The sequence below is a fragment of the Periplaneta americana genome, chromosome 8 (genome assembly GCF_040183065.1).
Source record: "Periplaneta americana isolate PAMFEO1 chromosome 8, P.americana_PAMFEO1_priV1, whole genome shotgun sequence".
NCBI lineage: Eukaryota > Metazoa > Arthropoda > Insecta > Blattodea > Blattidae > Periplaneta > Periplaneta americana.
Window position 1 is genome coordinate 134,139,931 of NC_091124.1, and position 15,694 is coordinate 134,155,624.

The following is a 15,694-nucleotide window of genomic DNA, read 5'->3' on the forward strand; positions in this document are numbered from 1 at the left end:
ATAGAAACAGGTATGAAAATTCTACACATCACACCAAAAAGTCCACAGTTAAACATCTTAGAACAATACGAAATATACAAACCTACAATAACACACCCACAACATATACTTAATACACAATTACAGTTCAATACCCACACATTATTCGATATCATGATACATAGCACACAAACAACCCCCCCCCCCACCATAGGAGCAAACATCCCCACCCCAACAACTGACGAATGCAAATGGCAGTATGCAAGATCAACAGAAACATCAGTAGTTCGTAGGACACTGAAGATGACGCAGAACCGGCGTCGAAACGGGCCGTCTGTCTAAGGTATATAACCTTTTTTAAAAATTTTAACACTTTTAACGTGTTGTTAAACAATTTTAAGTTATTATCTTGAATTTGAAATCACGATCTTGAACTCCACATGACTAGATAGGAATCAGCGTCATAAATCTTGTGTACCGCAATGGTTGCGGACGTTTCATCATAGCTACGATATTTTGCGTGCCTACTGATGCTTGAAAATCTTGAACACTTGTTGTCTCTTTTGGATGGAATTAAGTGAACTCAAAGGTCAAGTACTAGTTTAGATGAAAGTAGGCTACTACACGCTGTGTTTCATAACGAGATACAACTCGTTACTAAGAGATTGAGGTTATTTCTGTCTGATAACTGCTGCGTGTGGAGCTTCTATAACTGGAGACTATACGATGTTAGTTTTAAAAATAAGCAGACGTGTCGGTACAAAGCTGCTTAGGAGTGGGAGAACCTGTGCAAGAAGTTACCATAGCAAGACAGGTGTTTACGGATATCGCCCACGTGAGAAAGTCGCTTATGAAGGTAACGATACAGCTCGTTTTCTATTCATGTCATACAGAAACTTGGCTCATGTGAAAACGCATATTTGCATGCTATGTTTGTACTCTTATCATATACTATATTAAAAGTTCCTAAATTATAAAAAAATATTTAAACAGAAGATATGATAAAAAATGAATAATCTTCAAAATAAAAAAGCCACGCGTTTAATTTATTTTTAATCAATAATCATGGTATGCTAAGTCTATAATTATGTTCTAGAATGCACCATCGTCTAGAAACTTGATTTAATAATGCAGAGCCTATAGTCGATTACATTTAGGCTAATGAAATACAATTTCAATTTAAATTCTGAATATTATCTACTTTGGAAATATCAATTCTTGTAACTATATTTTTATTATTACTATGTGAAAATTAACCGCTAAAGACGTCATAACTTTTGTGCATTGATTACTTATTATTTACTTTTTTGCTATTGATCTTAAGTACAGCCCAGAGTGACTAAAGTTCGAAATGACCACATTAAACTTAACCAGCGTAGCAGTGTCCCGAATATTATAATAAAAATATTAACAATACAATCGTCCGAATGTAAACATTAATTGCGTGAAACATGTGATTGACATTTTCCGGTTTCAGACTTTTACACATTAAAAATTTAATATACCGTATTCTCATAGTAATCAACATTATTGTTGTTAATAATGCACTTTAAAATTATATTCCTGGCTTGTAATTTCATTGTGGTGATCGTACAAGTTTGTTCAAAACAATGACGTGAAGTAATGAAGTATTTGCAGTTACTTGTTTTATAGTAATGAGAAAAAATATAACCTTTATTAGCAAAGATAGTATTAATCCAGTTTTTTTGTGATTTTTATTAATCTTATTATATTCTCCTCAAAATGTCACGTCATCCAGGTTTTCTTCATTACTACGGTTGAGAGTCTTTTAGAAGACTTATTGTTATTATTTAACGTAATTCTCACATAGGTCTACTGCACTTGGAAACGACACGTTTCTGATTCGTGTATATATAAATTATTAACAACAAGCCTAAATAGTGAAGAATAACACACGTTCAATATTTTATCTTCAAATGCAGTACCATAACGAGAAATGTGCGGCCAAGATAAGCTTAAATTCTATACTACAGTCATACTTACTATTATTTTTCTTTAATTAAATTTATTCTGTAGTCATACCTACTATTTACTTTTTTTTTAATAATAATTAGGACATATTTTTATTTTGGAAAACGTATTATATAACTTTCACGTGTTAAATTTTTATGTTACCTTGTTAACACTCTTTGACTCCACATTACACTACACAAACACACCCCCACAGGAAACAAAACAAAAGGCGCCACGACCAGCAACGATCAGTTCTGATGAAGGCCAATAACAGGCCGAAACATGTTAACAAGGTAACATAAAAATTTAACACGTGAAAGTTATATAATACCCGTACGTTTTCCAAAGTGATATAGTGTTAAAAATTATGTAATCAAGATGCATATTTTTATGTTTGTTATTGAGTGAGTCAAACTATGTGCAGAGCGGGTAGAAGAGAAAGTGACGATACTTCCACTAGTCCAGCGGTTCGTCGCAGAGCGGCGCTCGTGCTTTCTGTTCTCAGTTTCAGGAGCGCTATTCGAGTCAATGCAGATGTTTTTAAAATACCCACTAGATAAAAGTATATTATAGTTTATCACAATATTTTACTTATTTAAAAAATGAAATACTACTACATTAACTACTCTTGAGTTACATCATTCACTCCTGAATCGTAAATACGAGTATAATAATCAACAGTAAACTGGAACATTCTGTCAGCTTCAGAGAGAAGAACGCAAAAAAAAAGTACAGCTTCGCAAAATTGAACATTTTTGTGTTGTTGTAAGTACATTTTGACACAAAATTATAGTTTTCGATGTACAAGAAAGTATAATATAATATATCAAATGGGACATTATATTTTCACCAATACTTTTTTACTACTGCCAGAGCGGGTAGAAGACGTTACTTCCTCTAGTTCAGTGGATCGTAGCCGAGTGGCGCTTGCCTATTTTCAGTGCCCAGTTTCAAGATCGCTATTCAAGTGAATGAAAAAGGTTTTTTAAAATAACCCATTAGATAAGAATGTATTGTAAAGTACTTAGTTACAATATTTTACTTCTTTAAAAATGTAATATTACTATATTACAAATTGTGAGTTATATAACACAACCCTGAATAGTAAATATAATAATTAACCGAAAAATGGAACATTGTGCCGGCTTCAGCCAGAAATACGCAAAAAAAAAAAAGTACAGCATCGCAAAACTGAAAATTTTTATGGCATTATAAAGTAGCATTGACATGAAATTATAGTTTTTATACACAAGTAAGATTGTAATATAATAAAGGAGACACTTTATTTTCACCAATAGTTTTTATCTACTATTTAGTCATTAGTTGCAGTTGTATCTGGTTTAGGCTATACGTAATTCAGGGGAACAAAAAATATTACGTGCAACTTAGACTCATAAATTAAGCTTCGATATTATAACTATGCTAATGTAAGTTTTGATCTTTTGAAATACCTAGGTTATTTTGTGTTTTGTAAAATTAAAACGATTTGGTAGCACTATATTAAGTAGTTGTATGCTACTTATTAGAGAATATTAAATTAACGACTTTTCCATGAGGTCTATTACTTTCTCATATGCTCGATTAGAAATCTCTTATGATGTGGAAACGTAATAAACAACTGTAATAAAATTGTAAACCAGATTAAGTTCTAGCCTAGATGCAAAGTAGAATTATACTGTACTTTTGTTACCGAAATAACTTTTACGTTAATTACGACTAAAGTGCTATTATTAAAAATAAAATAATTAATAATTAAACATGCATATTTAATGAAGTAGAAGCTAGGTGCTTGGATTCAATTAGGAGTGCACAATTAGCACTTTAATACAGCACATTTTTTAACCGGCACATAGATTGAAAAATCTTCACATGTAGAAAGTCTATGGTAATTATCCAAGATAATCATTTTCGAATTCCAAAATATCGCTCTAGAGGATCCTAGTTATTTTTTTTTCTGTCTGAATATATTTAAATCTGCTATCCCACAAGAATTAATATATTTCGCTAATGCTCTGAATTGTCACTCTAAATAATTCAAGGGTTCTTTCTTAGGCAAACGTGTTCTTTATATTGTCAATTACGTGTCATATATTTTCTAAAATCGTGTAATGCTAGAATTCTTTGTACAGGGCAGACGAGGGAGTCTTTGAGTTCAACGTATCTGCATGGTCGTTCATTCACCTTTGAATTCTTTTGTATTTTTACTTTCCTCGAACCCATCACAGTTTGTGACTCTAAAAAATGTATCGATTTTGAAAACTCACACTAAACAGCTGAAATGCTGGTCTGGGGTTCATTCACTGGAAGGAATTACGGTCTACAGTATTTGTTACGGTCAATGTAACTAGACATAATTTTGGGCATTCAGGTGTGGAGTAATGAATGGTACATAAATGCATACAAGCGCATGATCAACTAAGGTGTTCTTCTGATTTTCGGGTGTCACATCCAATTATTTTTTACTCGGATATTTAACGATGCTGTATCAACTGCTGGATTATTTAGCGTCAATGGAATTGGTCATAGCCAGATGGTACTTGGTAAGGATACATTGTTATGAGAACGGATTTATGTCCTCTTCGTTGGATATTTTCTCTTCTTTTCTTTTTTTAAGATATCGAGGCAAGTTTGGGAAAATATGTGTTATAGCATACGGTTTTGGTCTCCAGTTCTTGCGTGGAAGTCCTACCTCTTTACTGGCAATAATAAATTTATCGGCTCTTACAATCAAAATTCGCCCTCGGTAGCGCAGTTGACATAGCGCTGGTTTTCAATGCTCGAGGTTGCGGGTTCGATCCCGGCCGAGATCGATGGCATTTAAGTGTGTTTAAATGCGACAGGCTCATGTCAGTAGATTTAATGGCATGTAAAAAAAACTCCTGTGGGACAAAATTCCGAAACACCGGCGAAGCTGATATAACCTCTGCAGTTGCGAGCGTCGTTAAATAAATCATAATTTTAAAAAATCACAATCAAAACCGCAGAAAAATGGATATCACAGTTATAAGAACGAGCATACAGTTTTCTGTGTTCGTGGAATTGCTCTACACCACTTCTGAAAAATAGTCTAGTCTATGGGTGGATAAAAGAAAGTCTCTTCCTTACAGATTATAGAGTATCTATAATTGGATTTACATCAAGAACAAAACAATTAGGCTTATTACTACTCGCTCACATAAACGGCACAATAAAAATCACCCGAACACCACAAGAAATATCTTCTTAATTCCATAGCAGAACGAGTTCTACATGCTCTGTCCATAGTATTAAGAGGAAAACTGCAATCTTAGAACGATCGCCACGCCAATGTTTCGCTCAGTTGCCGCGGCGACACTAGGGGATTTAAAAGTCCCATTAGACCCTTGCCGAGTTACCACACTTTCTATTCTAAACGCTCTGCTATGTGACTTAACCACGTATCATGAGCCGCCACCATTGATCAAAGGCTTTTCATTCTACATGTTACTATCGCTGTTTAAAGGGCAGTTTACACGGGACAAGTAAAGAGACAAGGCAAGTGAGCAAGTTTCTTGGTCCGTGTGGGCATTAACTTACCCAAATTTTGAGGCAAGGCAAGTAATAAGGAAGTTAACTGACAAGTAACCAGGAAAGGAAAGTGATTAGAAACTACAGTAGTTCTATTTTGGCTGCACCTTGCCTTCCCTCAGCATCACTGGCAGGTAACTTGCCCTTCGCTTGTCTCGTGCAGATCCCTACTTGTCTCCTTGCATTATTAGCGACCAGGAGTTGGAACAAAAGTTTTAATTGCTTTTGTATTCACACATAGCGTATAATTTCGAACTTATAATTTTACATTTGTCTTATCGGCAGTGACATTTAATATTAGTCTATAATTTTTTTTACATTCATAGCTCGTTCTAAGCCTACAAGTAGTAATAAACTTTTTTTTGTTTTCTATAATAAAATGTATTTAATAAGTGAATACAAACTTATTTCTTGCCTTTGTGTGATCTACCAATTCAAGGTAAAAAAATATCATATAGGTACTTCAGGAATTAATTTAGATATGGAAACTTTTGATGCCCGAAAAAAGTTTTGGAGACTTCTCTATTTGCAGTTGCAATTTCCAATTTAATTCTTAACGGTATGTCTTCTCTCATTAGCGTATCTAATCTCTTTTAGCATTGACTGTTCAATCTTGTAAAGTAATATCGAAACATTGAGAAGACATTCTTGAACAAGCCCTGTATTAAGCGGGATCTTCTGCATGCAGTTCTTTTTAAAACAATGCTGAACAGTCATATTCTTATCCATAACTTCTCTTTACTTCCCAATTTTCTCTTCTAGAATCTTTGCAAGCTGTACAAGCAATATTTTTCACAAATTTTTAATTATTCTCTTTAGTCGCGGCTCGTGGTTTTAAAATTGAGGAAGGCTTTAGGCTAAAAGGTAAATTTTCAAGGTCTCGAACATGAGCATTTGTTTATTTATTTCTATTTGTTTATTCGTGTATTTCCGTAACTGGGAATTTTTAACAATAAGTTATTATTATTATTATTATTATTATTATTATTATTATTATTATTATTATTATTAGTTATATACATATATAACGGGCACCTGACTTACTTTCATTCATTTGCTTGTAGACGAAATCGGCCCTTCTCTCTTTCGATATATTACACACACAATTGATTGTTCTCAAATGAACACTCGCAAAAGATTCTCACAATCACAAGTTCACAACCACATAACATACTGATACTTGTATTACGAAGCAAGCCAAAACTAATTCCCACGTTAGAATTTCCATTGTGTTGTTTTCCCTTCCCTTACGGAGGTTTGAAAAACTTTCACATTATGGGATACTAGGGATACCAATAGTGTCTACAAATAACTAAACGACTCCTTCATCTTATCATCGCAATGTTATCCTAAATTCCAATTAGACCTATGACCTACCGTAAAATGAATACGAGAGCAGACACGTAGTCTCAAGAATGGAGTGTCAGACATTGTTTCTCTTCTCTTCTCCAGGAGAGATTTTTAAAACTCAGAGCTAGAAAATGTTGGCAACTACTCAAGGCGTAGATCTCTACGCCTTAGCTGTACCCTTATTAGCCAGACTCCACTAGAAAACCATCCCGTCCTGTTTCTATTGTGCGGAAGGAACAGTGAAAGGTTGAGCCTTTATTACTTATAACCTATTTCAAAAACATCTGTATGTACCAACAGTTCGAAATATATTAACCGTTATTAACGAACGAGCCGAGTAAAATTTCGATGTTTCTCCTCTATTGAAAATCTTTATTCTACTATTAAACACAAACAAATGTTAAGATTTTTGTAGGAGATTTTTATAGGGGCGGCTCCGCCTAAGAGCCTTTAACTACGAGCCGCTTCTCTTATATTATTTTCGGTCCATTGTGATAACTTTGATTCCTACTTGAAGCTGCACTTGCTTGTAGTGTGAATGCTACTTACTTCCCTACTTGCTACTTGACGATATGAAAAAAAAGCTGCTTGTTCATTTGCCTTGCATCTCTACTTGCCCTCTGTAAATGGACATTTAGTGATGAATTGTTTATGAAATGCTCAATGCCATTTAGTATGATACTGTGTAAGTAGCATTCATTTTTAATTGCATCCAGTCCGTTATAATTAGTAGTCAAGAGGAATATTATGTAAAAAAATAAATAAAAAATAAAAAAAAATATCTGTAGTACTGTCACGAGAGGCCTGAGATTTATCTGGGAAATCTCAGACCTCGAGTGACATTTATTAGGACTATTTCGTGAATAAAATAAAAATGTAAATAATATATGCCTAAAATTCGATTACAAAATGTTTATAATTGTATATTTGCGAATACTTAACCTATTCAGGCATTGTGAAGTTGAAATAGATGAATCTCGATTACTGCAATAAAGAAATTCGATGTTATTATTCAGTAATACCAATTGCGAAAAGCGAAATACAGGTTTAAAAATGTTAATTACATGTACTGCACTTTTCTCTTATTATTATAACATAAATACATTTTCATTATCTGCTGAAATCATACTTTAATTAAAAATGTTATAATATAACTACAGTGACCTGAATAATATATTAATTAAATAAAGAACTGTTGAAAATGCAGTTATCAAATCTAAATGAATGAGTGCAATTTTCTTCAGATAGCCTACAATGGACATGGAATTAGAACATGAAGATGTAGATGTGGAAGTATAATTTCGTAATTTATTTAGTACTTCATCATTACATTGCACACCACACCGAGAACTAAGAACTATATAATATGTGTGGAGACCGGTATATCTCACTGTAGTGTGTAACAGGACTAAAGCTACATCTACACAGTTCAATTTTCCATGCGCGTATACATGCAATCTGGGAAGAATATTGAAATAATCAAGTTTAAAACGTACGTTCAATCCTAGATCATATTTACATAATATGATCTAGGCTTCAATTAAGATGCATGAAGATTTTGTGTTTACATGGTGCGCCGTTTTAAAAACGTCGTCTTCACTGCGTAAATATATTAAAATTAAATATCAATCTTGCATTCATTGCTTGAATGCGTGAAGTTGAGAGAAAAGTTTAACCGTGTAGATGCCTCTTAATGGATTCATGCTCATCGACTTGGGGAAACAGTTGGCGACACCAATTAAACAAAAGAACAACCATGCGATAAATTGATAGCTATAAATCTAGCTGCAGAAATTATCGCGATGTGTGACTGTGATTGGTTGGAATTCAAAATTTCATTACACTTCATTGGTCGAAAATAGAATGACGTCATATAAACGAAACAGTCGACATAAAAATATCAACGACCAACGGATATTGGTTACAGATTTAAAAAAAGACTAGAAATAAAAATAACAACTAAAGTTAAAAGCATATACCACTAAAAATTATTGGCTTTTAAATGACACAACATAACAAATTTCAATTTCTTATCTCTCACAGTTGCAAAAATAGTGATTTAGGTAATTGGCATGCGTGGATTTCAAATTTGAAGTCTGTTTTCCTCCGTCACCTTTTGTAAGATCATGTTGATTTTTTCAACAATTCACACATTGTTGTTTATAGGCATGCGTGCTTCGTTTAAGTTTTTGCAATATTACTGCTGGAATCATCCATTTACCTCAACTAAGACATACATAATACAAAATACCCATACAAATTGTCTAATAATGATAATTTTGTATTATTGTTGAATATAAACTTAAAACATAAAAACAAACTCATCTTTTTAAAACTTCTTCCTGGTTTACTTGCCGATAAGATCATATGCAACATCTGTGATAAGTTTCCACCAGTAATCAACAAGCATGTTGCATGCTGATTTCCCTCCATATCGCTTTTCCATTTCGAATATGTATTGGTGAAAACTTTCCCCATGTTCATCGTTGACAGCACCAAGTTTGATGGAAATAAATTCAGATGTGAATGAAGAAAGTGAAAATTAAGAGACATTCCCTTAATTTGTAAGCCCTAAGCAGCTAATATTCCATCAGATCTCTGTAATTGTTTGCTATGTAGTTATTCAGAAAATTCACTCACTGATTTAATGGCAAGTCAAGCAGACTGCAAATTTGTGGGACTACAAAAATATATTCCTGTAGTTTATTGTCATTCAGTGTGAAAAATATCTTCTTAGATGTTGAAATGCCCTTCCTGATTTTGTTCATTGCCTTCAAAATTTTATCATTAACCTGTTTTTTATGTAATGATGGTAAAAGAATTTTAGTCCCACCAAAAATGATAGGTGTTTAAACTTTTTTCTCAAGGTGAAACACTTTCTTTCGAAGGCTGCTCCCTGTTTTCATAATGTTTGTGCTTATCCCAACTGCCCCACTCATAAACAAAACAAAATTTTTTGAAGACTGGCTGCATTCCAGTTAGCCTAGTGATGACTTGGGGCAGTATTGTGTTCCAGAGCATACAGAGATAATGTTAGTTGTTCATAGACAATATTGGCGTGATGTCATATTCGACGCGTGGCACAGGTACTATCAGGGAAGACTTGCATTTTATTTGTGGTCCAGTTGACGTTCTATTTACGATTCAAAACTAGACGTCGGAAACTGTTGAAAATTAATTCTAGTGAAAAAGATTGATACTACAATGACCTTTCCTACAATTTAAATTATATTTATTTGTTCGTTTATTTATTTCATTTGTATTTATTGGTACTGGCAGAGTTCAGGCCATAAGGCCTTCTCTTCCACTCAAAAAGTATAAAAATACGTAGCAAATAATAATAATAATAATAATAATAATAATAATAATTAGGGACCGGACTTCTATGTAATTACAGATTATATTCCTATCAACCTAACCATATATAAATAACAAATCCTTGCGAATCTTGTAATTACCATTAATATATTAAAATTTGATACTAGTGTACATATTTTACATATTTACCCCACATTACATATTATGGCCGGGTATTACATAAATCTACATATTTAGGAGTTTTATTCATTTTTACTTCTCTGAAAGAAAAAAGAAAACTTCTGCTGGGGAAGTTTACAATTTGAAATACACAGATTTAAAAAGCCTTTTTACCTACCCAAGAAAGGATATATTTCGGGACGAAACATAATGTTCTTAGTTCCAGGAAGTAATAGAGGCACTCGCCCCATGCCGCCGACTGTAAATATGAGTGAACAAAAGGCAACCTTTCTCATACAACTACCTTGTATTGTAAAAATCACTCAGAAAGTAGCGTTGCCTTCTTGCGGTGGAGGACGACATGATTTTTCTCGAACTATAATTGCTCTGCACACGTCTTAACAAGCCGTTCGCATGCAATTTGCAACCTTACTCACCCTCTTCCTAATTCTTCCAGGGAAAATCCGTATCAAGTCTGACATGAGACTTTCAGGTAATTGCTTGACCTCTTTGTTTTAAATTTAGTAGACCTATACGGAAATGGGATTTTCCGAGCAATTAGAAAGTATGGTTCTCGGCTGGAATAATCCTACCCTTCTGAATAAGAGAGGAATGTCACTTTTCAAACAACAGTTTGTAAATGCCTATAGTTTGAGGTTTTAATAGGTTCTTGTTTCTTACAGGGAGCAGTTAAAATGCATATATCCCACATCTTCTCTTATTTCCTCCTAATCCAGTAAAGGCAAACAGTGCTTGCAGTACTGTTGTGTCATTCATTTCACTCAATTCTTTAGTTTTAGTACTTACAGTATAAAGTGCAAATCAGTTTATCTACTGCTTTTAACAAACTAAAATGTCCCCTGTATCTTCAACTCTAACGACAAAAATAAAATCATGGATTGCAATGGACGAAGCTTTCAGTACAGATGGAAAAATAGTAATATGTCAAGTGTACGGTAAAAAAGTCGGGTGCTCTAAGAAATCACAACTGGAGAGTCTTATCTATCCAATACCTGCCAGATAGGTATTGATATTAAATATTTTCATGATTTTACATATTTTGGTACATGTTCAGGTTATATTTCTTACATAAATATGTACATATTTCACACCTTGATATTACATAAAAATCCGGTCCCTAATAATAATGTTTTATTCTAGCTAGCAGAGTTAAGGCCGTAAGGCCTTCTCTTCCATTCACCAGCAAAAGTCTACATACATATTATAAAATTATGAACTTACAATTTACAAGTTAATTACAAAGATCTCAACAAATTCATTCGATAAAAGTTACATGTATACGAGAGTTACTTGTGAATTGAACAATAAAATACTATGAACAATTAAATAATGACATACAAACTGTGCAGCAAAATTAAACTCGTATACATAGAATGTTAATAATATTTCAAATAATGCTAGATAATAAGAAGACATTATAATGAGAACAATTCTGAAAATACAGTATTATCAGGATGCATGTCTAAAGGACGAAATTACTATGTAGTCAGTGGCCGTTAACGTCAGTATAATTAGAATGAATTGCTAAGGAGTTTATCCTTTAAGCTACAGTATTTTTAAATGTGTTCATTGTCTTGCATTTGTCTACTGTAGGTAGTGTTTTAGAGAAGAGCTCTCATATTGTGTATTCATATGGGCTTCCGAGTATACCCATCAATCCAAAAGGGGAAAAAGGAGCGCAGAGTAGCTGAGTCTTCGGTAGAATGGAAAAAGTGTACCGAAAAAAAAAAAAGAAAGAAATTCTGTCTCCTGCAGAGTACTATGAAATTCTGGGTCGACATGATACTGTCAAAATATTGAATAAAGACTGAAAGTAAGGGATATAAAATCCAATATACTAAAAAATGTCTTGAAGTCTAAAATGCCCTTCAAAATTACAACCCAACAGTGATGACATACAGAAAATCAAATAAGAAATTACTCTTGTCAGTGGCGGACACCTACACTGGAGATCCCATTGAAGTTGAAGTATTGAAAAAGAAGACCTGTAGCTGGGAAATAGGGAATGCAGCTACTTTGCCTAAGAAGAATATGGTCAGTCAGGGAAAGAAGAAGGTCGTCCTCAACCTGATGAAGTATTTTAGAATACCAGAATCTGCTAAAGATTTCTATAAAGACATTACTGGGATTTCAAGTTGAATTTTATTGAATGTTCCTAATATTTTGTGCACAAATTTAATTTTGTTTAAGTGTGGGTATTTCAGACTGGAAATAATACATTTCAGATTATTTCTTCAAATTTTAACTTAACCTTCTTCCATATTAGTAATTCAATATTATTATCATTAATAAATTAATAGAGTTTTTGTGTTCCCCCCTCCCAAAAAAATGTAATATTATTGCATTTTGTATTTTCTTCTTTGTTGAAAATAAAATGTAACAATCGAAAGTTAATACAATATAAATGCATTTAAAATATTATGAAATCACATATATAAAAAATAGGCCTATATATATCAGAAAAATTAACCAGAAAAGATACCAAAAAGTCAGGTTTAAATATTAACAAAATATGTATTATGTTTCCATCTTTTGGCGTTTAACGACTTTTGAAAAAACTGTGAACTTCACATGTTATTTTTTTTTCATTTTATAATCTAAATTGGAAACATTAATTATATAATACAATTACTGCTTTATTAAACAATATAATATAAAAAATTAAAATGTTTGTGGTAACTACATTTTAATCATTAAAAAAAACGTTTCCTGAAAATTTTACTTTTAAGCGTTTAGTGTAGAGACTTTTGAAAAAACGCTCCTCAATTTCTGTCGTAACACCAGCATCTAGTACAGGATGTGAACGTGCATTTTCGTGTTTACGTAGCATTAAAATTTACTTGCGGAACAGAACGGGCCATGAACGTCTCAGCGATCTCGCAGTCCTTGCTGTAGAGCAGGATATCGTGAAGGTGTTGGACATTGAGGATCTGATCGACAAATTTGACGCTGCCCATGGTAATGGACGTACAGCTTTGCATTAGGAAACTCAAGACATATTCCCATGTAAGTAGTAGGCCTAATAATAATAATAATAATAATAATAATAATAATAATAATAATAATAATAATAAACAGATGTATAGTATGTGCGCAAGTGCATGAGAGAGAACATTTTGGATTTTTTATGTACCACATTTTTACAGCTCGCACCCCATCCGCCGTCTTTGTGTGCAGCATTTCGTCCCAGGAAGTTTGGTACGAATATTTACATTCTCCGATGTATTTTTTCGGCTAAATGAAGTTAACCACTACTTAAAGTTGAAGAATAGTGACTTTGTGCTTAGCATTTGGTTGCAACGTCTTACATAAAAGACAATTTCACATACAAGTATAGTATACACTAGTTAGTAACTAAAACTTATGAGTTCATTCTGATATTTAACATCTATAGGCACATACATGAGCTATTTATAATATCGAATTTAATATTTCGAAACATTGTTATGACATTATGTGTAAAATGAATCACTATATAATTAGGGTAAGGAAAGGTCTTTCGTGATATAGTTATATTCGTGATAAATTTAGCAAGAGCTTTCTAGAACATGCCTAATGTAGAAAATAGTTCTAGGGTCTGCTAGTAATACGGCATTGTTTCACGGATGGCGAAACGTGATTGATTCCATCTTAGTTTGCTTGTGCTGACCATGACAGAAAGTTGTGTTGTGCGTTGCGTATTTTCTTAAGAATTTTGTTAGTTTTTTTTTTACTGTTTGTAGTGTTGGTATGATTACAAAGCACATATTTAAAGTAAGAAGTTCATACTTGTGCTACACTGTAGTACCTGAGTTCCTCTAACTGTGCATATATTTAGATTATATTACCGATTTTAGTGGCGTCAATTGGAAAATGGATGAGATTTCTTAACATTCTTCTCGTGAAAGTGATGGCGGCTGAACAAGCCTCATTATTTCGGCTCATAGCAAGGTTTCTGTACCTTTGCCAGAAAAACTTATTTGAAGAAAATTATTGCCAGTAAAACATACTTCAATTCTAACTATTTTTTATTAATTTAGTGTCTATCACGAAATTACCTACCCTATTTTGATTTTAAGTCTAACATGGGAAAAGAGAGGATTAAATACAGGAAATACGGTGCTATCAACTTATTGCAGCCGCCAAAATGATGAGGCAGCAGAAAGTATCTACCTATAAAGCTATAAAAAAATGGATGTGTCATGGAGTTCACTCAAAGATTTCATGAGCAGAAATGATGGTAATGGAAATCAGACTCCTAAATTAGGAAGGCTTTTTGCTCTTACGTTTGATCTCGAAGTATGGCTGTATATTAATTATACGAGGGTGGATCGGAAAGTAACGCAGAATAATTAAAAAAAAAAACATTTCATATGTAAACAAAAATAAAAAAATACCCAAATGAACTCACATCTTTCAGCTACTTTTCTACATAGGCGCCAAGTTTCTCAACACATTTCTCCCATCGTGGTACCAGTTTCAGCATACCCTGTTCATAGAAATCCGTTCGGTTATAGTATAGCCATCTGCGGACAGTTGATTGCAATTCTGCATCGGTCGCAAAGTAATGGTCGGCCAGGAATTTCTTCATGGGACCAAACAGATAAAAGTCCGACGGTGCAAGGTTTGGACCATATGGTGCATGCTCGAGCACCTCCCAACCAAATGTGTTTATTTTCTCACGAAGAGAAGCCGCAACATGGGGACGGGCATTGTCACGAAGAAGTCGGACATAGTCACCATTAATGTTACGGCGTCTGTCACGAAGGGCATGACGCAACTTTACGAACGTTTGAATGTACGCTGCAGCATTCACAGTGGTCTCGTGTTTAGCAAAATCTACCAACAAAACACCATCCATATCCCAGAACACGGTTACAAGCACTTTCTTTGTAGATTGCGTCACTTTGACTTTTTTCTTTACTGGGGAAGCAGCATATTTCCACTCCATAGAGGCCTGGTTTGTTTCGGGCGTGTAGTGGTACACCAATACTCATCTCCAGTGACAATTGCTTCCAGAAAATCATACTCTTCTGCAGCGTAACGCCTTAAGTGTTCAATGCATGTCATCATTTGCTGGCCCTTGAGGTCATCTGTCAGGTTCTTAGGCACCCAGCGGGCGCTAACTTTATGAAATTTCTATGTGTCATGCACGATATCGTACACCACACAGTATGAAATGTTGAACTGCTGAGATAAGGTTCGCAGATGGATCCGCCGGTCGTTCAAAATTTCCACCTCAATGCCTGTGACATTCCGCTGGATTGCAGCTGTTACCGGCCGCCCGGAACGTGGCGAATCACAGAGGTTCTCACGCCGTCTGAGAAGAATGCGCACCGCCTGGTTATATTGCTACAGTCCATACAGT

The 15,694-nt window shown here is 33.9% G+C and overlaps 1 protein-coding gene across 5 annotated transcripts in view; it reads left to right on the forward strand.

Annotated features, from left to right (window-relative positions):
* The first annotated feature begins 211 nt into the window (after positions 1 to 211).
* Positions 212 to 15,694, forward strand: part of LOC138705069 (2-oxoadipate dehydrogenase complex component E1) — a 201,279-nt gene continuing 185,796 nt past the window's right edge. For 2 of the 5 annotated variants that reach the window (XM_069833662.1, XM_069833663.1), the window contains exon 1: positions 363 to 835. In XM_069833662.1, the coding sequence (XP_069689763.1) occupies positions 706 to 835 (130 nt within the window). In that variant the 5' untranslated portion in view covers positions 363 to 705. Of the gene's footprint in view, positions 323 to 362; positions 836 to 15,694 lie in introns of those variants that run through there. The other 3 variants (XM_069833664.1, XM_069833665.1, XM_069833666.1) reach the window with 3 other exon arrangements.